General features: G+C 39.7%; 1 protein-coding gene across 1 annotated transcript; it reads left to right on the top strand.

The window, feature by feature from the left end:
• The first annotated feature begins 3,493 nt into the window (after positions 1-3,493).
• On the top strand, positions 3,494-25,126 carry CA5A (carbonic anhydrase 5A). Its single transcript, XM_068411609.1, is given in 10 exon segments — positions 3,494-3,558; positions 5,728-5,924; positions 13,938-14,042; positions 14,045-14,164; positions 15,552-15,749; positions 19,719-19,837; positions 21,114-21,209; positions 21,384-21,446; positions 23,351-23,506; positions 24,947-25,126. Coding segments are annotated over 10 exon segments (1,299 nt in total).
• Positions 25,127-26,545: the final 1,419 nt, after the last annotated feature.

The raw sequence follows: 26,545 nt of genomic DNA, 5'->3' as shown, positions 1-26,545 counted from the left end.
GTTTTCAGTATTAAAGAGTTGTCATGAGCCTGGGAATTAATAACCGGTGTGTCAGGAAAACCTTTGCTTCTGCTTCCAGATTTGTAACTGTTCAGCTGAGTCTGTTGATTTGTTCATTGTGTTCTCTTCCTTCACAAGCAGATTAGGAAGTTCAAAGGTTAAAACTACTTATAAACTGACTTTTCACACAGGATTATTTCATGCTTTGCTGCACAGATTTGCCCTGCAACAGATTTGCCAAACAGTTTCTGTTGCACTCAAGCAATTGCCAGGTCCCAGCTAGAAAAACAGTGATATAAATATCAGTGTACTACCTGCTGCGGGAACTTCCTAGTAAAAGGCTTTGCCATCATAAACCAAATCCGATGTAAAAGCTGTTCTGTTTTCTCATCAGTACATTCCCTCCCAGAGATTATTAACTCACTTTCTGCTGAGAATGTGAGATCCCGCTCCTCTCTGTAGAGCCAGTAAATCATTTCTCAGCTAAAACAACACAAAGCAGAAAAACTTTCATTGCCATAAACCAATTATACCATTCACCTAGAGTAGTTGAATTAACTGCAGGAAATACTAGGAGAATCCAACTGATGTCTACATCTTTGATCAGAGATAGCAACATAATAAAAAAATAATACAGCAATTTATCACTAAAAAAGGCTGCAGCACTACCTTCTGCTAGCGAGTCAGTCTGCTCTGATCATTACAGCAATCTGGAATATACAATTAACTTCCCTCTTATAAGGGTATTTTCCCTCTTTACCAGAGATATGATTTTAGATTTTTTTTCCCCCTACCATTTCTTCCAAAGCAGGGGGCATTTCCTTTTAAAATTTTGAATTACACCAATGAATCATGACGAGACTCTGCTATCACAGCCTATCCCTTGTTCGCCTTGGGACTGACACAGACAGATATGACATACTCTTCACGCAGCATAAAGTATGACAGAAAACATTGGCAAACAGCAGAAGAAACAGGATCTTTCTGTTCACAACCTAGCAGTGGAGACCTCCTTTGTGCTTAAATCAGAAGGCCCAAATTTGGCTTTTAGTCTTTAATTTACAGTACCAACACATAAATGACTTACCCAAGGATAACTGTTTCCTGTGCTTCACAATCTGCGAAGCTTTATGAGCTTTCAAAAATGTGCTCACCTGAGTATTCCTGCAATAACGTAACGAAATTCAGTGTAAGTCTCCCTCTAGTGAATGAAGGCTTCACTCTACCACGGGATAGGAGACTGCCCAAGAGCAAGCACCAGGAACAAGTTGATACACTGTAAGTTATATTCTGATTTAAACCATAACTTGAGCAAGCACAACTTGCCTATGTCAAATCCATTCTTATTTTCCTTCCCCCTTATAAAAATGAATGAGAACTTCAGGGTGCTAATATATCCATTTCATTTTTTAATTTTATAGAAGAAAACATCCTGTTGCCCGGTTAATCTGTTGTCCCAAATAAAATAACAAGATATTACTTTGTTGTTTTATTTCCTCACTTTTTTGGTCCTCTTTTTTTAGTCTCTCTCTCTCTCTTACATTTTATGTATGTGCTAACTTTTCTCTGTCATGTTATGAAGAATCATTTGGTTCCAGGAAATATCTAGCTTATTTTACTGTTGTATCAGCATTCATTTACTATTGTTTCCTAAGGAAGTTGCTGCTTTCACATGTTTTGTGTGGATCAAGAGAGATCGGTATCTCATTCATTGGTTTCCTTTTTTTTTGTTAGGGAAAAAAACTTACCATAGCATCAAAGGTAAAAAATTAACACACTGTGCACACAATTTTGCAGCTGCATCAGCAGCAGGAAAACAAAGGTTGCCAAACAAAGCATTTGTTTAAACAAGTGACAGGCATTCATAATTACACTCACTGCTGAGCAGGAGAATATAGAAACACAGGCATGAAGAACACAGATGTGATCAGGGCACAGAAGTAACTCCAGAGTATTTGCCATAAGAACTCTGTAGGAATAATGTTCTTTGCTATGAATAAAATCCTTGATCAATTCCTATGCTATGAAAAACAAAAAGAGTACTTGAAGTTCCCCTGTTGATGCAGTTTCTGTTTGAGTTACTTTATTTGGTTTCTATATACTAACTCTCATAACTGAAGAGGGACACAAACACATCCTTGTGAACATAGCATGCACTATCTTGTGACATAGTGATGCTTAATTAAAAGTTATATAAAATACATTTTTTAAACAAAGGTAATACTAATGCTATTTGTAAACTTGCTGTGGCATTTCTCCTTTTATCCATAGAAAACTTCTCTGCTGTTGAAATCTGTTGTCATTTTTCCTCCTCCAGGTACATACTTCCTCATCACTAACTTTTCAGACACCATGTCCATTTCCAGTTCTCTCAGAATTGTTCTTTGGCTTTATTACAGAAAACAGGTCAGGATCAAGTGGGTTTTGCTCCTGAACCTACTTCAGCTAGCTCTATGACTTAGGGCAAGGCGCAGACATTTTCTGTTCTAACTCTGATCTCACTTCTGGTTTCTGCTGAGTAAACTCCACTTCATCCAATGAAGATACTCCTAATTTTTATGAATGAGGATGGAAGGAAAGGACTTGACTTCCCACAGCAGAGAGAAAAACATTGTTACACATTTGGTCATCCAGCTGGCCAAAGTTCATGGTCTTTTAAGGTCAGTTTTGCCAGTCTGAGAAATAAGGTGAGAAGGGTCAGGCATGATCTCAATGTTCTCTTATTTATTTACATACGGTTCCACCTCCCTGTATACATTATGGAAAAAAATTAATAGGAGGCTATTCCCCTTCCCAGAAATCTGCCATTCTAACAAGCTCTGTATTTGCACTTTGCCTGACTGTGATCTTCCCAGGATCACGCTCACAGCTGTTTCTGCCGCCCTTTTACCTCTGTCACACAGTTGATATCTTTGCCCAGTATCTGCTAGTTTGCCCAGCTTTGTTCAGGTTTGCCACAGTCCATGTTTACTTGCTCAGGTACCATTATCATCATCAGTCTTTTTTAATGCACTGGGATTATCAAAGGCCTGAAGAGGAGCTCATCACACTTAATGATTTTAGAGGATTTTATCCTTCAATGTATCATTAATGCTGTTATTCTAAGCAGAATTTGACCATCTCCTAGTTGTGGATCTTCATCTGTTTAGACACACATTTAAAATTATTTGTGATGGAACCCCATTTTTCCAGATGTGAGAGGTAAAATAAATTCAGTGTAAATCTTTAGAACGCCCCCTCAGCAAGTTTCCGTATAACACCGCATTTTTCATATGCAGGACGGTCGGGCTACCATGAGTGTCCTAGCAAAATTTGGACATCAAAGAAAAGCTTCTGTAAGGCTGAAGTAATGTGTAACCCATGGGAAGTGTGAGCCAATCCACAGCAAAATGATTAAAGCCCACCTTGTAATGACCTGACTGATTCCTGAAAGCTGCCCTAGGTGATATTTTTAGCTACTCCATAGAGGTTTCACCTGGGCTCCTCAGCAGCAATGCCATCCCAGGCAGCTTCCCACTACTTGATTGATCATCCTGTTAGCTGTTATACAACAACCAGGTGAGGAAAATGTTAATTACGAAATCACTTTCCCTATATCTTTTTAATTGCAGTAAAACTGTAAGACTATATTTTTTCTGAATCGTTGGGTTTGACTTGCCAATCTTGCAACTGAGACAATATTAGGGCAGGAACACCCTTGCAAGCATGATGCCAGGAGAATCACACTTCTTGAAACACTAAATCAAGGAGGTAATTGTCTCTCTGCAAGTAACAGCATTCATTTGAAGTTAAACAGAATGTAAGTACTGGCAATCCTCTAGTAAGCATCAGAAAGAAAACAAATATTGATCTTCTCTGTCTAGTCTGAAGGCACTTATAGCAAAAGTCAGATGGGTAGTGACAGGAAGAAATTTCTAGATGTTTACTTCTCTAGATTCTGTGAAGACAAAGCACATTTCCATTGTATACAGTCACACTCCACATATGTAATTACCCAGTGTTATGGGCCACAATAAAGTCTGATTTTGCAGTTCTTCAGGCAGAACCCCTAGCTGACAATGGCTTGCTCCTAGATACTTTGATGAGGTAATAAATTACAAGCATTAAGAAAGACTCTCCTAAATAGTAGGTTTTGGAATAGTAAATAGCACAGATAATCTTGCCACTTTAGGATACTAAAGAGGATTCCCTGAGCCTTGCACTCACACCCTGTGTGATAAGAGATGACAGATATGCCATATCGTCCATATCATCAAGCAAATGTGTTTCTAATTCAAAACACCAAAATTTGTTAAGTAAAAACAAACAACTATTGAAAAATATTTCATGGGTAAATATACAGATTAAAAAAGGAGTGATTTTTAATGGCAGAAAGTTAATAGTCTTATCATTTCTGCTTGCTCCGTTGTTGATAGATTCTGTAGCTTTCAAAATATGCCCTCCTATGCACTTAATGGAGGAAAATAATCACATGGATTTTGTAAATACTTACATGAGAATTATTAATGGCCCCACAATACTTTTGTGCTGTCATGACCCTGAGGCCACTAACAAGTTTTAATGGCCCTGACAAGCCTCATCTGCAGCTTCTACCCACAGCCCTGCCCATGTGCCAGGAGCCTGTTTAAGCTCAGGCCTGGGCCCCTAAGCTATGTTGTTTGGACACTTGTCTTCAGGTTTGTCTTTGGCCCTGTCTCTAGGAAGGACTTTGAACCCTTGTTGCTGCTTGTCTTTGGCCCTGTCTCCTTTTGCTCCTGTCTGAGCTCTCTGGTTGGACCTTGGACCTGGTTTGTCACTTGCAGTGTTTAGGGACTGTCAATGGCCCCTTTTACCAGCAGCCAGCTCTGCCTGCTGTGTTCAGCTATGAGAGGAAGAGCAAACATCCCAAAGAAAATGAAAAGATGGGATTTTTATACAGGTCTTTCACATAAGATAACAAAGTTAGTGGAATTGCATAAGGAAATAGTAAAAGAGTAATATTCTTCATGCTTTAATCTCTAAGAGGTCAGGAAAACATCTCAATCTGTTCTCCCCACTGAAAAAAAACCCAACACTTCAGCTGGGTCAAAGTGGTGTGTGAGTGGAAGGAGTAATTATGGTTCCTTATGTCTCTTCCTATTTCTAGTCTATTCAAAATTATCCCTCTTATGGGACATCTGATAGTTCAGAAGAACAAATTCCTCACCTTGAGGCTGCAATGATACTTCATGACATGCTCAGAGCTAAAACACTCCTCTGCAGGAGGCTGCTCCCCTTCCTGTTCTCCTGGGCAAGACTTCTCCATCTACTAGATCTCTCTGAATTCCTCAGTTTGAGCAGTCACCAGTCCTCAGAATTACAGCTGTTAATGACAGCAATTGTTAGCTATCAGTATTCAAATATACAACTATTCAAATTCAAAGAATGTATGCATGAAGAAATGATAAGAAACCTCTCCTTGCATACAAAAGAGTGGTTTCTGCAACCCTTCAGTGTTCTTCAAGCCAGATGAGAAAGAACCTGGAAAGCACATGTAGAATAATCATCAACTAGCCGGCCCTCCAACAAAATGTAGAGCCAATGAAGAAGCCAGCCCAGGGACAAGTTGAAAATTAACTACTTGGTTAGCTCCTCCTCTCCAAGCAGGGAACGGTGCTCTCAAAATTTTTTATAAATAGGTCTGGAGACTCCTCAGTTATCTTGAAGCTGTATATCTACAGGATTTTTTCCTCTACTTTGTGCTGACAGATCGCTAGACTCTGGAAAACTCCTCTGGCTGTTTGACGAGCTGAAGATTCCAAGTGCCAAGGTGATAGCAATGAATAGTGTAAAGGCAAATACCCTGGCGCATTTATACAAGCAGCTGAAAACTATCTGGAGTCCCCCAGTGCCAGCACGACTCTGCAGTCTGGCCCCCTGCACTCGTAAAACCAGGAATGATGCATGTAAGTGCATTTTTATCGAGTTCATTTTATCAAAACAGTACTGGATACCTGCGTAAGAGAGGTGCAGAGGTACAAACACAAATGTAGTGAAGTGTTGCTCTTCTTTCTTATTAGTCAGCTAACCAAAAAGGGCAATTTGAGAGCATGAGTGAAAGATTAAAGAAAAAAGAGTTAATAGAATGAGAGAAACTAGAGATAGAAATACCATATTGGATTGCATGATTTATCTCCATGTGCAGGATTAAAACATTGTTCTTTGTTATTTCTGCTGTGTCTGTGTTACTAGGTGGTCTGTGATTTTTACTTGTAACTACAATGAAGAAACAGACTACACAACAATTAATTTTTAATTTCATCCTGCAAGGTTTTGACTGGTTTCAATGGAAACTGTATTTATAAGTGTAATTCAAACCACATTTAACACAAATTGGTTCTGAGTGACTTTGAATTTAATAGACACTACAATGTTTAATTTTGAAAATGAGGCCTAATAGAAGTACAGACCACAAAATCCTCCAAATGTAGTGTACAGGAGAACTACAATGAGTCACTTCCTGAGATGCAGGATACTACTGGAAAATGTCAAAGATTTAGTTATTTAAAATACTGATTAACTTACCTATAGATAAGATGAGGCCAGCCAGAGACTGTGTGTCTACTCGCCTGTGTGCAGATAATGTCAGCTGGAGCAATAGCAAAGAGTAATTTTTTACATCTAGGAAATCTTTTTGCTTCCTATTTTTTTCCTCTGTAAATGTAATCAGCTTACTCACTTTTCTGAAAGAACAGCCAGATCCCTCCTTGCATACTGAGATGTGATTCCCTTCTATTTAAATTATCAAATGACAAATTTTGTATTTACTTAACTGATGAGAAAACAGCTGATTTTGTGACAGATACAAAACAAAGCAGAATGGAGACGAGCACAAGGCTTTGTTTATATTGAAAGCTAGAAGAAATAATCAGTAACTTTCAGTTTTTAATAGCTCTACACTTCTAAATGCATTTTTGAAGATAACACCAGAATACTTTCTGCCACTGAGTGACTAGCATTTCAAAAACCTTGGCAGATTAGCTGTGTTATATGTATTCCCAGACAGTGAAGCTTTATGTAATATATAGCATGCCAGCTTCCCTGTCCCTCAGCACATCAGAAATAATTCAGAGCAGTTCTTATAAAGATACAGAGTTTGCAACGTTTTTCAGAGTTCTCAGTCGAAATTTTCTCTTTGTTTTCTGCTACTCAGAAGAGAAAATGTGAATTGTATTATGAAAGCTTAAAACAGCATGGGTACTTCAATCTAGTAGCATAACTCGTTAATACAGCACTTCATATTAAAAAGGTGCCTTTTAAATCCATAGAAGATGCCTAATTCTAGAAGCAAGCTGAGCATTCAATTGTTTTACTAGTGAAACAATCACAATAAAGAGCCTAATTCCTAATGCAAAATTGAAATGTTCACACATGCATCCATGACAGCATTTTTCCCTTTTCTGACCTGCATAGAGCTTTCTTAGTACAGCTCAAAAGTCTCTTAAACTTTTACTTCCTTCCCTACCAGTTTTTTCTTTACAAGCATGCTCAGAAACTTCATTTTTTTCCCATTAAAATAAGGAAAAAAAAAGACATTGTTCATCTAGTCAAAGAAAAGCACTACAGTAATGTTTAGAAAAACAATGATTCAGCTTTATAAAACAGCAGCTTTTCTAACAAATTTGTATTAATTAGGTGCATGTAAAAGTAGCCTTTCTAATGAATTCATATTAATTAGGTGTATTAATTAGTCTGTACAACTGCATGTACACCCAGTCCCCACAAGGATGTGTGTATATGAGAGACCATATTCTAACAGTCACAAGCAATATCGATATCACTCCTTTATCTGCAATTTATCAGCAAACTTTTTCCGTGTTAGAGGTTCAACTGCTAAAACCAAACCCCGTGCCAGCAGGAGTAACACTTGGGCTCAGACAAGAGTGCTCATCATGGGCAGTGATATGAGTTACTGCTTCAGAGGGGAAATCCAGAGAATCCACTGTAACTGCGGTTTAAAAGTTCTGTCATTATTCTGTATTTTTATTCATTATTTTTAATTATTTAGTCATTATTTTTATATTTGAAGACATAAATTAAGATTGCAAGTCAATATTCATTGCCACACCAACAACTTCCAATTTCAGAAACCACATTGATAATATAAATCAACATCCTTCATTAAAAAAGTAATGAAACCCATGAAGCAGCAGCACAGAATCCCTCTAAGCAGTTCCTAATTCTTCTGCTTGTGCAGTATTACTATACCACAAGACTTTATGGCCTGTAGAATTAAAAAGTTCAGGCATGGAACATATTGCAATTAAGTGTTATGTTTCTGTTTCATCAGTGAAGGTATTACTGTAGGAAAATTATTTGAAATAGTTCAGTGGAGTAAGGAGGTGAACTGGAGAAAAGCTGAGATCTCTAGATCTCCACATGTGACGGAGAAAGTAATTATTTTATGGTTACCCACGGTCCATCAGTTTCCAGAAAGGAGCTAAATGATGCCCTGTTTTTTTGCTGTGGATGATTGTCCACGGGGAACTGTAGTGAGAAGCCAAAACTCACTTCATGGTAACAAACATTCCAGGAAGAGATCATACGAGGCTGTTCCATCATAAGACCATTGCTGATTAAATTAACTACAATTGCTAACTCTTTTCACTCACATTCCTCTTTTGAATTTAAGGCAGATGCTATTTATTACTTAAATCGTTCTCTACTCCATGACACTCATGCAGGAAATGCCAAAAAAAAAATGATTCAGGAAAACACTATCTTTGGAACGGCTGGTTTCCGCTGCCAGTGAACAGACACTAGCTCTGAATAAGCCAGCCTGTGGGTTCCTCCGTCTGGTGGCTAGACCCTGTGCACAACACCCATGCAAAGCAAAAAGCACATGCAATTGAATTCCGCTATTCACAGCTGACAGTATAAACAGTGCCTTCAGTGACAAAAACTTGATCAAAGACACGGTAAAATTGGACTATGGAGCTCTTAGGTAATGTCTTCTAGGTAAAGTTCACCATTTTCCTGAACTTCGTCTCTTATCTTTCCTCCCTCGCCCTTCCCACAGACAGAAGCAGTCTCTCACCAAGCTGGGTGGTGATGCTTTCACTTGGTAGTTATCTCAGACATTGGCTGTGAGGACATAGGCTAACACTTCCCAGTGCCTTTTCTGGATTCCCCTTGTGTCCCCACAAGGACGAAAGTATTTTTCTGCAATTCACTGGGAAAGAACTGCAGAAACATTGTGGAGAATCATGGCATATATATAAAAATTTCTAGTGAGGTGGGCTACCACAGTGGATGTCTGTACTAAGCCCTGTGGTATCTTGTAACAATACATGGAAGCTGTAGTTTCAGACACCTTTTAATACAATAGAGAGGGAGTTGCTGGAAATGCTCTTCATACAGATTTTAAGTCTACAGAGTATACCCTCACCCTAGTAACAACTGCCAGAGCAGACCTGAATGGCTTTTTTTCTTTCTTACCCTTTTAGCAGAAGTTACAAGAAAAGCAGGATCCTTTAAGTTTTTTTAAAGAATTGTCTAAGTGCAGCACTGACACACAATCCAGGTGTGCCATCTCCAGGACTGCACATACAATTGCAGTAACTACACAAATTGTCCATGACATATCTTCTAAGCCCTCTCCATGCTGAGTTACTAAGCCTGCATGCATAATTTTAGCAAATGTTTTTATACAGAAAAGATAAATCTTCTGTTTGCTTTACCTTGCCAACTGGAATTACCTCCTCCTTATCTGGACTTAGCCTCAGCCACTGCCTTCTCATCCAGGCTCCTATCTCAGCCAAACATTCTGGAAGCAGAGAAAAGCTCAGCATTTCACAATCTGCTGCTGCTTTCCTTCTGAGCTTAGAGTACTCTGTCAGTTACATCCGTTTGATAAAAAGCACTGGACTGTTTATCAATAAACTGGCCTACATCACAGTCCAAATCTGACATCAGTTCAGCACAACTTTCAACACCTTGTCACGATGGACCTCAGCCAACCATCACTGTTATCCTCCAAAGTCTTGATTCACACGAAAAGGCTTCAAAGAAATCAACCTTTCTTGGATTTCCCCTGTAATATTCAATCCAAGTGGCTGAAGCAGAGCCATGGTCCTTTAAAACTTCAATGGTTCTTTATTGAGTTTCAGTAATATGGTTGGGTTTATTTCTTTAATTCAGAATGTGTTGCTGCAGAAAGCACCCCTGCTCAACTTCTGACAAAAACATATTTCCTTCAGGTGGGTGGGGTTTCTCAGCTTTCCCACCCTGCTGTCCTCCCTGTTTTACTTCAGAGCTGGGTGAAGCTTGTTTGAAAGTCCCAGTGTAAACAAATCAAAATGCTTTATTCAACAGGTCATCTTTTTTTTTCCTTTTTAAAGATTAAAACCATAAAGACTGAAATCCACTGAAGCGGAGTCATTTTACCTCTCATCCTTACTTCACAACCACCTGGATTAATTTTCATACTCTTTCGTCTAACTTTGTAACCCATATGTGAGAACTCTCTCCTCCCCAGGATATTTAAAAGGAATTTAGAAAGGAAACATTGAAAAATGTTCTGTCTCTTTAAATGAAGTTTACAATAGTGTCAATTAGCAGTAAATCCTTTTATTTAACTGAATTGATTTTGGATTTTTACCATAGAACTGTGGCCTTCAAAATATTTTCTTGGAAATCGTGTTATAAATTATGATAATCCAGTAATATACAGACCCTGTATTTTCATCTGGATCTTGACTCCCACCCCAAAGCTTTTGATACTTGTGTCAATGCTAAATGAACTTTTTAACAATTACTCCAGACAGACCTGTTAAAGCATCCACAGCTGCAATTAATTATAGAAGATAATTGAAAAGATTGGGACTAGTTGGATGGCTCTATACATCTACTTCAGCTGGGAAAGGCAGGAAAAACCACAGTGCAAATGTAAGAAGCCTCCAAATACTATAAAATTAAATGGAGCATCACTGTGTCTGTCTGGAAGGTTTAAAAAAAATTAAATAAATCAAGCACAGATTAGTTCTGTTTGTGGCAGATTTCCCTTCATGGGTGACTCACATCTCGGTCATGCTTGTTTTATTACAATATTTAATATAACTATTCTGATGATACCATAGATACGCATGTAACAAAGGTAAACAACAGACTAGACCCTTCCTCAGTGAGCTGAGGAATGAGTAAAGCAAAGGGTGTAAACTGCATGCTATCTTAGTTCTCACCTTTTTTTTTTTAACTTTGCACGTTTGAAAACAGACCTAGGAGAAGAGGTTTCTATTTTTCTTCCCACACGGATTCTGTATCCCTTTAACTCATCCAGTAGGCCAATTGCCAGATTTCTGGTTGCGGTGTTCCCTATACACAGAAACCACTCTCAGTTCAGGAACAAGAGAGAGCATAGCTGAGACCTCCCAGATGGTCCAGAAATGTAACAATTTTGGAAAAACACAAGAACAACAGAGATATTGTAATTCTGGCTGCTGTTGTTCTCTCCAGTTCACTGCATGCGAGCCATGTCTTTCTTGCATAAACCACCATCTCTAGCTGGGACATAGCCAAGGAGAAACTCTGTTTCTGGAATGGTCCAGAAAATAAGATTTTGGCCACACTGGCTAAGTGCTGGGAACAAGGTTTAGGGCTTATGTTTCCTTTTGCACAGGTAGTTTTTGCCTTTCTGTCTGCAGTTTCCAGAACAAACCATCTCACTGCCACCGAGCTCATATTTTGAAGGGTTTTCTTCAACCCCCTAGAGAAGATTTTTTTTTTAATTAAATACTAAAGTTTTAGTGAAATTTATGCTCAGTAAAAAATAGCATGTTCACGTAAAACTGGATGCAGATTCTGTGAATGATTCAGAAGGGAAACAAAAGTGTTGTAGGTCAAAGTTATTTCTCTTTAGTTTTGCAACTGAACAGCCCATCGTTTCCGGAAGCCTACGCTGTAGGAACTCTCCTTTGGTGTGCTGTTCAACCCACAAGAAATGATTCATTCTGTTCAGCTTAGCAGCTCTATAACAAACTTCACATTTTCAAAACCTTGTAGGATCAAATCCCTAAAAAGCTTCACAATGTTGGGTCATCTTAATGCCACAGTGTAAAGCAGTGGAGTTTGAGGCTTTTTTTTCTCCACTGCTTTTAACATACAGAAAAGTGATAGCTGTAGAGAAACCAGGTTATTCTCTGCAACAGTAAGCATCTATACTATGACATAGGGTATACATACAGTAGTTAATCTGGTAGATGTGACTTCTAAGCTGCCCAAGATTATCAATTGTATTTAGAGGACACATCACGGAAGAATGGAACGTGAAGGAACGACAATCTTGTCTTGTTAGTAGATGAGAATAAAAGCCAGTATCTCTTGTTTATGCTCAGTATTAAAAAATCTGAAACTATGTCTCAGCTCCCTGCTGCAATCAAGCATGAAGCTCAGGTGGACTCTCCTCATGACCAGGAGCTACCTGTTGCTCATAAGTAGCTTCAGCAAGAGACACGTCTAACCTGTGCTAAATACAGTTGCCTAACCATGATCAATAGGCTCCTAAACTGTGATTAAGCCTGAACGAATAATGACGTTTATGGGGAGCAACTCTTCAATTTCATCAAGTACCTCTCTCTTCTTTTAAAGTTACAGGAAGCTATATGTTGAGGATAGTAAATTAGCCATCCTGAAAAACATCGAGAGTCAAACCGAGAATTCATTATGTTTGCAATTGAATCCTACTATATAAAAAAAAGAAGGCATATCTTGGTGGGGAGGAAGTAAAATGAAATGCAAACCCAGTTTAACATCTTAAGATCACATGCTGTTTGTATTTGTACATCTCCCAATGACCTGTTCTCTGATCATGTAGCCACTCAAAGCAAATAATTTGCCAGAATTCACTTGTCACTTGTCTTAGCTGACAAATGACTTGTCAGATTTCCTCTTACTCAGGAGTACTCTAAATGTGTTATATTGTGAATGCAATGGAAATGTCTTACACAGTGTTGTAAACTACGGTAAACACTTCTCGGTTGGCTCAAGCTGAGTATCTAGTCTTGTCTCCATTTCAGTAAAACATTCTCAGTGCTACATCATGTTCCTCATGAAAACTCAAAAGTACTCACCCTAAGAAGATTAAAAATCCCCAAAAGGCAACTGCAGATTTGCAAAATGATTTTAAGAGAGTAACCAAGAAATATGATTCAAAGCAGGTGGCAAGATGAAGCCCAGGTACTGAGGTGTAGACTTCTGCTCCTGGCTGCCGAACAGACCCAGCAAAAATGAGGACACTTACTTCATCTTTGTGTTTTCACCGACACCGTCGGCATTCTACCGACTTCCCTTTTTGCTCTGTGCTCCCCGCTGGCAGCTGTAACACAGAAAAAGTGCAAGGAATAACCAAGGTTTTAACCAGTTTCATCGAGGCTTGCCTCAAGTGGTGTCAGAGGAACGCTAGTCTAATTGGCCCCTTCTACCATCCCAGGGTGGGCCTGTTTTGGCCTCCAGCCTTTGGGACAGATGCAGTTGGGTAAAGTGGCCATAATGTTAACTTTTCCTAATTTTTCTGTGTGCAGTTTGGGGCAGGGACCCTGCTACGCCAGGGCCACCCACATCTCTGTGGGAGAGGGATTATGCTCCAGCCCACCTTCAGCTGGGAGAAACCAAAACCTCCTACTTGAGCAAAACTAACTAGAGAAGAATCAGTGCTAATCCCCTAAGGGGTGTAAGCAAGCCCTGATGCTATCACCTGGAGAGGAAATAAATTTTTGGTGTGAGTCAGGCACAGGGATTAGCCTGACCCTGGGAAATGGCGAACACGCACCCATAGGGAACTGTGGTCTCTTCTCTAACGTTGTCACAGGATAAAATGCCGGTAAAAGCCAGTCTCAGCCTACCCCTGAGGGAAAAGCTGCTGGCTGGGCAGGGCCCGCCTTCACCGCCTCGCCCCTGGCAGGGAAACCGCCCGCTGCCCTGAGGGAGCCGTGGCCGCGGGGGGGCCGTGCCGGGGGGGGCCGTGCCGGAAGGGGCCGAGCCGGGCCGGGCGGTGGCGGGGCTGGGCTGGGCGGTGGTGCCCGGCGACTCCGCGGACTCTCCGCGATGCTGCTGCCGCTGCTGTGCCGGACTTTGGTGTCCGCTGCCTCACGGCGGGGAACACGACGCTGCAGCCTGGGCGCCTGCTGCTCCTACCGCCTGCGAGACGCCCGTGAGTGCTGCCGCCCTCCCGCGCCGCCTCCCGCGGGAGGGAACCGCTTCCCTCAGGGGGTCCGCCCGGGGACAGGCTCCCTCAGACCGGGGCTGCCCTCACGCATCGAGGCGAGCAGCTCCAGGTCGCTGCCCCTCGCCCTCCCCGCCCGGCTCATCGTCCCCCGCCCCGAGGCAGCCCCGCTTCCCACCGCGCCCTCCCCGGGGCCCGGGCACGGGCAGCGCCCATGTCCCTGCATCGCTTCCAGGGCTGAGGGGGCTGGAAAGTTTGTGTAGAAGAGGTGGGGACGCCGAGTTCAGCCTGGTTTTGTCTGTGACAGTTCCTCCACTGAAACATCAGGAAATGGCAGAGACAATAATAGAGCTGTGGCACTTTTGGAGAGCGTTTTGCTCACCCGCCTCCGCGTTACCTGTGTGCGGTGACCTTGCGCAAGCCCATAAAGTTTGCCCCTTGCTGAGGAAACCGAGGGGGAAGCTTGTTTAGCCTCCCTTCATGCAAGTGGCTTTTTAAAATATTTAATTTCCCCCCCCTTGTGAAAGACCATAAGCAGTTGTGTCTAATGAAGTAGCCAGTAACACTGTGCTTCAGAGCCTCTCCGTTTTGGGTTCAGTGGATGGGCAAGGCACAAGAACCTTTGTCTGTGTGTTGTTGATGTTGGGGGACAGCAGGTGAGCAAGTGCTCCCCAAGTCCATACAGCTCTCAGTTCTGTTTTTAAGCAGAATAAAATCCCGTGGAAACTGTATTCATGCATCTGCTCTGCTCGTGCTCAAGCTGCCCCCAAAATCGGTAGTTTAGGATTTTATAAGTGTGGGGATCAGCTGTAGGTCCTGACTGTATCAAGTAGTCTTGGTCGATATTGGTATGGGTGCTTCAGTAGCACTACACCCATAGCAGTGGTGTAAGCCCCTAAGCATGTGTAGGCGAAAGACTTAACACCTTCAAGAGAATCTTTTTGCTTCCTAGTGTGAGTTATTGTGTGTCCACTGCGATCTGACATCAGTTGATGGTACTGGTGTATAAAGAAATCTGAAGCGGTGTGGTGAGGCTCTAGCAAAGCTGTAAAACAAGCCACTTTAAACACAATTGCCAATAAAAAGAAAACAATTTTCTGACAAATAAGGGGATAGAATTTCTTCGAAGAGCATTTTGCAAATGCAGAAAGGTATCAACACAGTTGTAAGTCAAGTTACTGCACTTCCCTGTGTAGCTTTGAGTCATGCAACTGGAATGTATTATTTTTTTTTTTACTTTCCTGTGTATCAGCTGACTTGAATTAGCTTTTGGAGCCAATATGCCAAAGCATCTTCTCATGCCAAAAGTTCTGAAGTATTTAGTTGGAAGTTCTGTATTGTGCATTAGCGCCTGACTCTCTTCATTGTCTTCCAGTGCATCCACTTTGGCAGAGTCCTCTTACAATTCCTGGGGGTACCCGACAGTCTCCTATCAATATCCAGTGGAGAGACAGTGTTTATGACCCCTTTCTGAAGCCTCTGAAAATCACCTACGACCCAACAACGTGTCTTCACATCTGGAACAATGGATATTCGTTCCTGGTTGAGTTTGATGATTCTACTGATAAATCAAGTAAGCAAAACTCGGAAAAATCTATTTAATGTCTTATTAGTGCTTAGAGAGGAGAAATATTGGCATGATGTAAAGCCTCAGGACAAATGTTGAATGTACATTTTTAGCTAAACATGGATTTACAGTGATGGGAATTGTACTGCAGAAGTTCTATATAGGCCTCACTTTTACTATGTATTTATTACCATGGACATTGTGCACAAATCCTCTGTTGTAGGTTGAAACTTATTCTTATTGCACAAACCTTAATGCCCTGCCTTTTGATTAGGTCTCGTGATAGCACAGCTTTGTTTACGTGAGTCAATCTTCAGTCATATGTATATGTATCTACTTAATTTTAAATGAGATTCCATCATTACACTTTATTAAAGTAATCTGCCACTTATCTCTTTTGTGGTGTTAACAGATATATTTAATGCATTTGAAATAATCAGCAGCAAAATGACTTTCAGTTGGAAAGCATACATACTTATCTCAGTAGGCTTTTGGAGCATTAAATAATACTGAGCTGCTACCACAAGGAGCAGGTGCATGTGTTCCTGTTGTTCCAGTATAAGCAGGAGTCCATGCCTGTGAAATCCAGTTATGCATTCCAGCAATTTGTTGTGAATAAGCATGCGGAGCTGAGCAGCTAAATTTTTTTGAAATGCTCAGTAGTCAAGTGACTTAAAATCAAGGTATTGCTACACCAAATTCCAGATTTCCTGTCCGTTGTTCCTTTTAAAAGTTGAGTTTACCAAAGCATATTGCTGGTATGTATAAAGAAGGTATTTCGTAAAGGTGAGTGAACTGGTAGCAGTTGATCAGGGATATTGTGAAGCACATGATTCATGTTGATTCATGTCCAGCTTGTCCTGGAGGGAAAAACTGAGGGACCCTGGACAAGTTTGAACCCATTTGATTAGAGTAATTTATGTTTAAGGTGACTGCTTACCATGAGAGGTGCTAGAACTTCATAAGGGATTTAGTAACTCTCTTGGGAAGGAAGCTTTCAGCATGCTAATAAATAAATGCCTTGTCTCCCATACCAGTGTTTTTGTTGATGTTTGGAAAGAGGCTGATAAAACAATGCAGCAAAAATGGTGGAATGCATAGAGCTTTCAGGGGCTTGTGTGACATTTGTGGGTTTTTTTTGTTTTTATTGTTTATAGTTGTTTGCCCAGAATATTAGTTTCCAGCCAGGGAGTATTCTTGCCCTTGTTCATTTGAGTGCCATGATATGTAATGAAGAAACCAAGTAGTGCCCTTCTGTTTTTACAGTACAAACTGCATTGTGTTAGTGAGGTGCAGTTAGAGGAGAGACTAAGATGGAGAAATCATTTGTTAGCTCATCAGTGATTTTACCTTACTAACTTTAGATTGGTTTTGCTTTTAATGTAAGTCTTTTACTTATACAGCAATACCCCGCTATCTGTTGAGGATGTGTTCCTGAAAAGTCTTTTTTTTCTGCAAGAATTGATGTAATGGAGAGGAACTGCCTGCAGGAGGTTATGAAATATGCAACATTTAAATACACAGGGACAGTTTTTGAGACATAGAGGCAGGCATGGAGTCATCAGGACTGTCAATTAGAGGGGTGCTGGCCTTTCACAGGCTGGCTATTCAGAGCGTGTCACAGCTCTGAATGATCTTCTTGGCTTCATCTGTAAGACTGAGCACTTGAGGTAAATCTGTAAGTGTGAGTATTCTTGCTGCCTCTTTCTGGATGGCTGCCTTACCACCATCTTCCTCAAATGAATTAAAGTCAATGAAGGGTGTTGACGGCTAGTGGAGGATGGCATTAAACGATCAGTGACAGAACTCCAAAATGACAGAGAAACAACAGATCACGGGATGTTACTGTATAAATGGCCAGGTTTTCAAGTGCCTGCCTCTCTCCTCCACCTTTCTCTCTTTACTGTTGCTATTTCTGATTTTCTTTCTGCCAGCTTCTGTCTAACAATGATAGAAAACCAGAGAAGGAAGCTTATGAATAAACAAACAAAAAAAGGCGAGAAAATTGAAACAGAAGATGAAAAAGACAAAATGAAACGTGCATCCAGGATAGACAAAAATCCCCAACTCCTGAGATGAGGCAAAACAAGACTTGGGCAAAAGATGAAGGTAGTGCTGCCATGGGGTGTTTGCTTATGAGCAGAGCAGGAGGATGAAGAAGAGGGTGTGGGGAAGGTATGTACAGAACATGGTCCTGTCTGTGTGCATGAATGCCATCTGCTGCAAGGAGACGAGACTGAAACAGAGCTAGGGCTACAATAAAAAATTGATGTGATTCTTTCCCCTGGTTGTTGTTAGAGTTCCTTTAAACTTCTGTTTTGTTTTGAAATTATCAAGACTAGTAAACTGAGAGGAAATGAAATGGCAAAAATGCTTGTAAAGGGACTGTAAGTTCCTATTTGTTTCCTGTCACTTTCTAGTGTCAACTATAGGAGCCTCATTTTCTACATATGTGTGCCTGTGCCTAACTTTACTCATGAGGTAAACACTCAAGTGAATGTGATTATTAATATGAATGTAGTCACCTGTGAGTTTGCTTAATCACATAATCAGGAATGGATAGTGTTAAGAGTGCAGAAACTTTAATTCTGAAAGCCTTGGCAGTGTGGGCTACATCTTCATCCCATCCCTGAAAATCAGCTTTCTCCATCATGATTTTTTTTTTAGTGATGGTCAGTATTGCATTTATGCTAGGAGCTCAGCAGCAGTGGATGAAATGAATTAAATGTCAATTTGCATAGCTTGTTTTAGCTTACTCTTGTATTGCAAGGAGGCCTACCTGGTTAGAATTTCAAAACTGCTGGCTGGCTCTCTGGAAAAAAAAAAATAAAGACAAGAAAAGCTCTTAATGCCTTTCATTGTTTTCTCCTTAGCATTAAAGTGATTAACTTCTTTTCAAAGTAGTGTTGGGATTAGGTGCTTCATACAGTGGTTTGCTATAAAATTTAACCATGACATACAGTTAAGTAAAAACCAGCAAATAGGTCTCTACAGCTACATATTTGTTGTTAGCTGTTTGGAAGTAATTATGGTCTCTCATTTACCAGATGCTGTGATGTAATAACTAGTAAGAAGACTTTGCAGGATGTTCCTGGTTCAGTTAGGAGGAAATGAGTAAAAACCAACACGACACTGAAAACTAGGCATAGACTTTTCATTCATGTATTTGCAAAATGATGAGATGCTTTCTCAAATCAAGAGCAGACTGAATGTTTACCCTTACTCATGGCTAAAACATGCATTAAAGCTTCCATAAACTCAGAATCTTGCCCATAGGCAAACTGTATGTTTGAGTGCTTTGTGGAGTGTAGCTTGAACAGTTTACAGTAGTCACAATATTAGCATATTTCTGGCTGTGCAGGAAATCTTTCAACATTGGTTATGCAGTCTGAAAGCTGTGTTGAAGCAGAACAGAGTGGATTTTTGTAACTTGAAAAAAAGCAGAATTGAACATTTGACACAATGTACTGATTCTACTGGCAAAATTGGATTTTTGAAGACTTGTATTGTCATGGAAAATGTCAATATTTTTCATAGATATTGATGCTTTGCTGGGGTGTCATTTAATAGATGTATCCATTGCTTTGTCATACATGTTTCTTTTGGTAAGGTAGTTCTCATATGCCTGAGCATAGAATGTAACATGTAACCACTGTGACTCTGCCAAACTTGATGTGAATTGGAAAAAAATAATCCCTTGAGGGGAGATGGATGAGGAGACTATTTAGCTTATCATCTTCAGTTTGATATAGTTGGTTCAGACTGCAGGAAAGAAGTGTGATGTGTTTGCTTGAACAATTTTGTCATAGCAAAGTAAATTGTAAAAGTAGCCAAGCAATAGGGGACTGTTTCAGTTAAGATAGTTGCTGATTTCTTCCCTGGGCAAACTTATTTCAAGCAGAATCTTGCTATATCACTTGTCTGGACAATTCTAAATCATGCTTATTAATATGTGTATTTTGTTTTGTTTTTTAGTAATCCTTGGAGGTCCCTTGGAAAACCAATACAGGCTAAAGCAGTTCCACTTCCATTGGGGAGCTATAAATGAGTGGGGTTCAGAGCACACAGTTGACAGTAAATTTTACCCAGCAGAGGTATGATATAAAATGCTGAACAGTGCACGTACTTACGGGGACTGGAGGCGAGGTCTCAGGCTGTCTGTGACTGTACTGCATGTTAAAAAACTTCCTGTTTGAAGACTTGCAGCTTACTGTTAAGGATCAGACCTGGTAGGTGCCACAGCTCATCTACCGTTGTATTAGTAAGTTCATATTCACTGGAGAATAACGCAGTCTTCAAATTGAACATTGGCCCCAAAGCACATACGAAAAACTCTTAAAAAATATTTAGAGAGGAAATGGAGGATCATTTAAGTCTCACATCCATACCTGTAACTCAAGTAGCCTGGTCTTGCTTACTTTATATACAATAACTGTCTTGTGGATGTGACCCCAGAGCTTTGGCTAATGTTAGAAAGTTTATTCCAGTTATCAACAATTTTTGCTCTGTTTCTTAAAGTCGTTAGAATAATGTACAGCAGAGTTCTATGGTGGTATAGTGGTTATCTTGAACACTTTATTTTCTGTTTTCAACTTGTAAACAATTATTAAAGTAGTGAAACTTTTGTGATTAAGTAACTACTAAGGCAGAAAAAGAGTCAATAATAAGGATGGAGCCAGCAGGGAAAAATACAGATTAAGTTCCTCAGAGAGGAAAGTATGACAGGTATAAACACAGTTATATGCCAAAGATGAAGAATTTGAAAAATTATTATTGCTTATTTTTGAGAAGATGTTTATCTCCTGTTAACATGTTCATAATGATGCCTGTCATCTTGGCAAGATACCCATTAACAGCAAGACTGTATGACTTAAGTTTTGGGGCTGGTGCTGGCTATTTATTTACTACACAAAACCCCTCGATGGAATGGTTGTACTGGACTGTAAGCAATGCAGAGGAAGCTTATGTTATGTGCAGGAGAATGTTCCTTAGCTGAATAGCATGTTCTGTTCTTCCAGTTGAGATGGAAGTGTCCTTCCATTCCAGGTATACTAAGCTTTTTTGTGCCTTCAACTAGCATTCCTGTAATGAGTCTCCCACAAACAAAATCCCTTTCATATGTGTGAAATGCAGTTTATGGTTCTTTGGTTATTGTTAAAAAAAAAAAAGGCAAAAAAAAAAAGAAAAGGGAAATACTATTATTTTCCAATAATTTTGGTCCTCATTTTTGTTGTGTGTGATTTCTGAGGTAGCTCACTGCAGTGTCTCAAATTGCCAAGGACCAAATGTAGCAAAGATCAGAAGTCAGGTTTCTTGATATCATTGCTGTGCTCTGTGCATGTGTTAATTTCTCATTCATTTATATTTCAGTTGCATTTAGTACACTGGAATGCCGTTGTGTACCCCACTTTTGAAGAAGCTGTGATGGAAGGTAACGGCTTGGCTGTAATTGGAGTGTTTTTAAAGGTAATTTCACTTTGCGTAATAAGCTGTAATGATGCCTTTTTATTTTCATTTTGTTAAAACCACTTTAGGACGAAGTACCTCTAGATTGTTGTTGTTTTTTAAAAAAATACTGATTAAGGTAGATATGTAGAATGTCAGCTTAATGATTCTCTAACTCCTACCTGTCTTCTGCAGCTGGGAGCACATCATGAAGGGCTGCAGACACTGGTTGATGCCTTGCCAGCAGTTAAACACAAGGTAAGTATTTTGAAGTGTCACACCAGTTATCACTCAGCATAGCTGATACAGTCATTCCACATAAAAAGTAACTTTGAGAATAGCAAAGCACTAATAAATGCTTCCTTCCTTAAATGTCAGTAGGGGGCCTGATTGACACCTTGGGCGAATTGTTGATTATACTGGAGAGGGGAAGCTAATTTGTAAGGGGGAATTGTATATTTTAAGCTTTTCAAACCTCTCAGTTTAAGAAATGATGCTCTTGAGGTTGTATCCCCTTAGAAGGGCATGCACATGTTTAATGCTTGCCCTCACTGAAGCCTGCTCTTCCACTTCTATGAAAACAGATGCCACTGGATTAGTTTTTGTATGTTGTTTAACTGGAAGGAACTTTCTGTGCTGTGTAAAGTGGTAGTTTATTTCTTGTGGAATTAAGGCTTTCTGATTTTTGTCTGATCTTTGAGAAGATTATTTTTTGCCTTTTTTTTTAAACACTGTAAACTTTCTGCTAGGGGAATGGGCCTCTTTCTTCATAGCTGATTTCTGACTTCTGCCAGGAGAGGGAGTGCTGTGTCTCTGATAGTGCTCAGAAGCAGCTCATGCTCCTCCAGGTGCCTGTTCCTTTTTGAAAGTACACACAAAAAATACACATCAATAATTTTGTTGGCTTGTAAGCACATCCAGTTGAAGTCGCTGTGCCATTATTTATCACAGTAAGGAATTTTTTATCCAAATAAAGCAAATATTTACAGCAGTGTAGTGAAAACTCTGCCAGATAAATGCCAAACAAGTCAGTTCAGTGCCAAAAAGACCTACAAAAATCTGTGAAAGTACATCCATTATGAGAATATAATATTTTACTGCATATGTATTTGAAAGAAACTAAAGTCAAGATCTTAAAAAAATAAATTAAAAAAAAAAGGGTATCAAACATTAGGCTCATCAAGCTGCACGTGGGCTGCTCTGGAAGGGATCTCATTTCCAAAGGGTGTCAGATACCCAGCAACTCATCAGCACTTGGTTTAAAACGTTTGGAAACCTTTGTTGCCTTGCCAGCATTATCACTGACTTAAGCACCAAACCCTGAGAAATGTCAGACTGGTTAGGAGGAGGAGGAAGGTCAGCTAATACCCATTCTGATGTCCTTGCACCTTCCTCTCTCACATGATGGGTGAAAGCTCCTGTCTAGAGTCTTTTGTTCAGCTCCCTATTTTTGAAAAATTCTTTACTGTAATGTTTCTCATTCTGAGTGGGGAACTGATAAATAAAGCCTCTCTAAGGAAAACCAGGATCTGCCTTTCCTGCACTGCCAGTATCCTGGAAATACCCCTGGAGTAAAATGTTTGTGTAGGAGCTTCAGAGCCCGTGATTTCCTACATGCTGTCTGGTGTCTCGCTTGTGGGAGTGCACATTCTGGAGACATGAATAGTCGACGTGATTTAATTAAAATTTTAGTCCTCTTCCCTCTTCCGCTGCCTAGAATCATGTGATGAAAAGTAAAAGCATTATTGTTTGCAGTCTAAGTTTATCTGGCAGAACTACCTCAATTTATTCCACCATTTATTCTTTCTTTTTCCCATTTGCTTCTAGCTCCCACAAAAACGTAGTCAGTTGCTCCTTCTCACTCCTTGTTTCCTCTGCACTGAATTCCTAATGGCTTGTGGGGACAACAGAAATATTTAAATTTTGTCTACTCACTAGCTGCCTCTTACGCCTAAAACCCAGCTTACTAATTTTGTACAAGTTTATGGGGATTTTAATTATTATTTTATGTCAATCATTATTAATATTCACAATACCTAATTTTGCATATGCATATGTAACACGTATAATATTTAATCTCATTGTTAAGATCTTTTTAAATCTTCTGTTATTTTTTTTTCTCAAAATACAATTTTAAAAAATAAATTCTTTCTGGGGTTTAGGACACTGTTATCGAGTTTGATGTCTTTGATCCCTCCTGTTTGATACCTTCATGCCCTGATTATTGGACCTACGCCGGCTCTTTGACTACTCCTCCACTTACCGAATCAGTCACGTGGATTATTAAGAAGAAGCCGATAGAGGTTGATGAGAATCAGGTAAATCTCATGCTTACATTTCAAATCATACCATACCTGTTTGCCTGCCTGCTCCTGTGGAGGGGAGGGTGCACAAAAGTAGTTGCTTACTAGTACTAGTAATTCTCTGTGAATACACAGAGATCAGTGGCTGCTTCACACTCAGTATTTGGGGAGGTATCCTGACACTAACAACAGCTAATATTAATAGACTTAAGACCTCTTCAGTAAGCAGTTAAAGATGTTTCCCAGCTCTCAAATAGAGTTTTATCCTTTATCTGACATCAACCCCAAGTTGTCACCATTTGCACTCTACTGCTTTTAATTTTAGTACTTCATGTTTCAGTGTGATGTTATTCCTTGGTAGATCTAGGGACAAGTAGAAAATGGTCAGGAGGAGTCATTGGAATTGTACTACAGTTGTGTTTTTTGTTGAAATTTTTCAGGTTTTTTTTTTTGTCTATTGAAAGAAGTGGAGTACTTTGAGGGGCATTACAACATACAGCTAGGCTTTGAGATTGTTGCAAAGCAAGTAAGAATGAACAACCCCAAAAAATCTACCCTTTTTTCATGGTTTGAGAAGCACTGAAAGTTATCTGTGCATTGTCCCTGTTTTTTGAGGCTTTGATTAATAATGAAGTGCAAGTCCAACAACATGAGGCAAAATACTGAATTTTTTTTTTTTTAAATACAACTTTTGCATGGAGCTAGTCTTTCTAGAAAGTCCTGCTCCAAACAAACACTTAAGTCTGAAGAACAGGCATGTACGTGATCCTAATGTTTTAGTTTACATAAAGGAACGGGGCAGGAAGAACTGAAAATTAACAGAGCAGAGAGAACTGAATGCACAGTGTGTCATTCTTCTTTTCAATTGAAACTTTTTTTTTCCTTGTCTCTTCTTCACTCTCATTCTTTTATGGTATAGGAAGGCTTAGAGTTTACTTAACATTGTAATGTCCTTGTGAGCATTAAAAGCTGATCTGATGCATGCTTTATTTTAATCCCCAGTTGTAAACCACTGAGAACAACTACTACGTAGATTGTTGCTTGTTAAGGTTCCCTCTTTTCTGAGTGACAGCATATGCATGTCTGTATAAGATAACAGAACTCCAGGAAGGGTGTAAATTAAGAAGGCTGGAGAGGTTTATTTAAAGATGGCATATGTTCCTGTGTTTGAATGGGAATCGGTTCCGTATCAGACATGCCATGTTTGAGATTTAGTTTGCCCAAAGATGGCAGATGACTGACTATTCATCTTTCTGCATTGATACGGATGATGGTGGAATCTTTACCAGCAGGTGACAAAGAAGTGCCAGAAGTTCATGCTAAAATTTCTCAGAATGCAAATGTAATAGTACCTTTGATTTTTTTTTTTCCAAGCATGAGTGATTGTGTTTTGTCATGAAGTCCAATAATTCTCCAGTTAATAAAGTCACAAAATTGGACATTTCTCATTCTCAGCTGGAGGCATTTCGGATGCTGCTCTTCACTTCAGATGGTGAAGAAGAAAAGAGAATGGTAGACAACTTTCGCCCTCTTCAGCCATTAATGGATCGAACCGTCCGTTCATCCTTCCAAAGCAGGCATCTCTTGAATGCTGACGTACAGCCCAAGGGCCACGCTGAGCAGATCGGGCCATAGATGGCCCATGAAATGTCAGTCCAGACTGCGATACCTGGATACAACTGACGTTATTTTTTAATTCTTCTTCCTTTTTCTGCAGCGTGTGTATGCCGTATGGTTTCACAGCCAGCCAGTTTCAGTTCTGCTAAGTGCCATTTGACCTTCAGTAGAGCAGCTGTGGGTTTTTTTTAGATTTGCTTTTTTTAAGAACTAAATAATATTGACCCTTAACAAATTGACTTGCTTTAAAGCAGGGATCAATAAGGAATTATTTTGACAGTTAAAGGAAAAATAAGGGCAGATCTTTTCCCCTGCCTCTTTTCTGAATTGTTCTGTGTCTCTTCAAATGTTCTTTCAGTGACTTGCATGAATTAATAATCCCAACTAAAAACACGTTAGCAAGCAGGAAGTGTGAAGAAATGAAAAGTATTAATACTGATCCAGTCCTCTTGTTTCCAATCAGGAATTGTTTCAGAGGTTTGGGAAGAGGCCTAGCTTCTCTAGTCACATATACAGAGACATTTTATCATCTTCCTTTTTCCTTGGTGCTTAGGATGACAAGAGGAGAAGGGAAAAAATTACTTCTAGAATCTAACCTCTCCATTCTATTGACTGCATGATCCATGTTTGATATGGATGCCACAGAATGTCCACTCTATCTACACCACGAGCCAGAAGACTTTTTCTAAAACCTTATAACAATTGTAGAAGCTTTAACTTTGGCAGCTTTTACTTTTCTGTATTAATAATGTGCCAGAGAAGAGAGCAGAGAGAATTCTCCAGTATCTCAAGACTGGCAAGAGCAGCAAATTAGATGAAAATGTCCAGTTGATCCCAGAAAATGGATCATGTCAAAGGAAAACAAAATTAGATAAGCTCCATCTCCCTCCCAATGGGATCTGGGGTGAAAAAAACCCCAACAATTTCTGAATCCAGTGCTAGGAGAGTATGGACAAAATGCAGCATTCAGATACTTGAAAGATTTTTTTCAGTAACTCATAGAGCACCAGTGCACTCTCTTCAAAGTTTTGTCTTAAGATGTACTTTTGTTATAAAGAGGTACCTCTCTTCATGACAACTGGGGACCAGATTGTATTTATAGCACCTTATTAAGCGGTGGTTGAAATTTTTGTGTGGACCAGACAAAATTGTGTAAGCTGCCAGCTGTGGAGCCTTGTCCAATTGCCACAAGTATTATCTACCTCTGAAGCATGCTACTACTAGCCATAACTTTTGAGCACCTTTCTCACTGGCTTTTTATGCTTTACTGTATTTAACAGTGTGTCTGTGTGTTAAATTCATGTACCAAATGTAACAGTCAGATTTTCTGAGGAGGAACAGATCTGTCTGTAAACTCCTGATGTGATCTTGATTGATTGTATTTGAGGAGTCTTCTTGGAGAGCAGATGTTACTTGGTCTGTTTCTGCCAGTAAGCA

The sequence above is a fragment of the Nyctibius grandis genome, chromosome 12 (assembly GCF_013368605.1).
Source record: "Nyctibius grandis isolate bNycGra1 chromosome 12, bNycGra1.pri, whole genome shotgun sequence".
Classification (NCBI taxonomy): domain Eukaryota; kingdom Metazoa; phylum Chordata; class Aves; order Nyctibiiformes; family Nyctibiidae; genus Nyctibius; species Nyctibius grandis.
The sequence above is the reverse complement of the archived record's forward strand: the minus strand, read 5'-3'. Positions and strand labels throughout refer to the sequence as shown.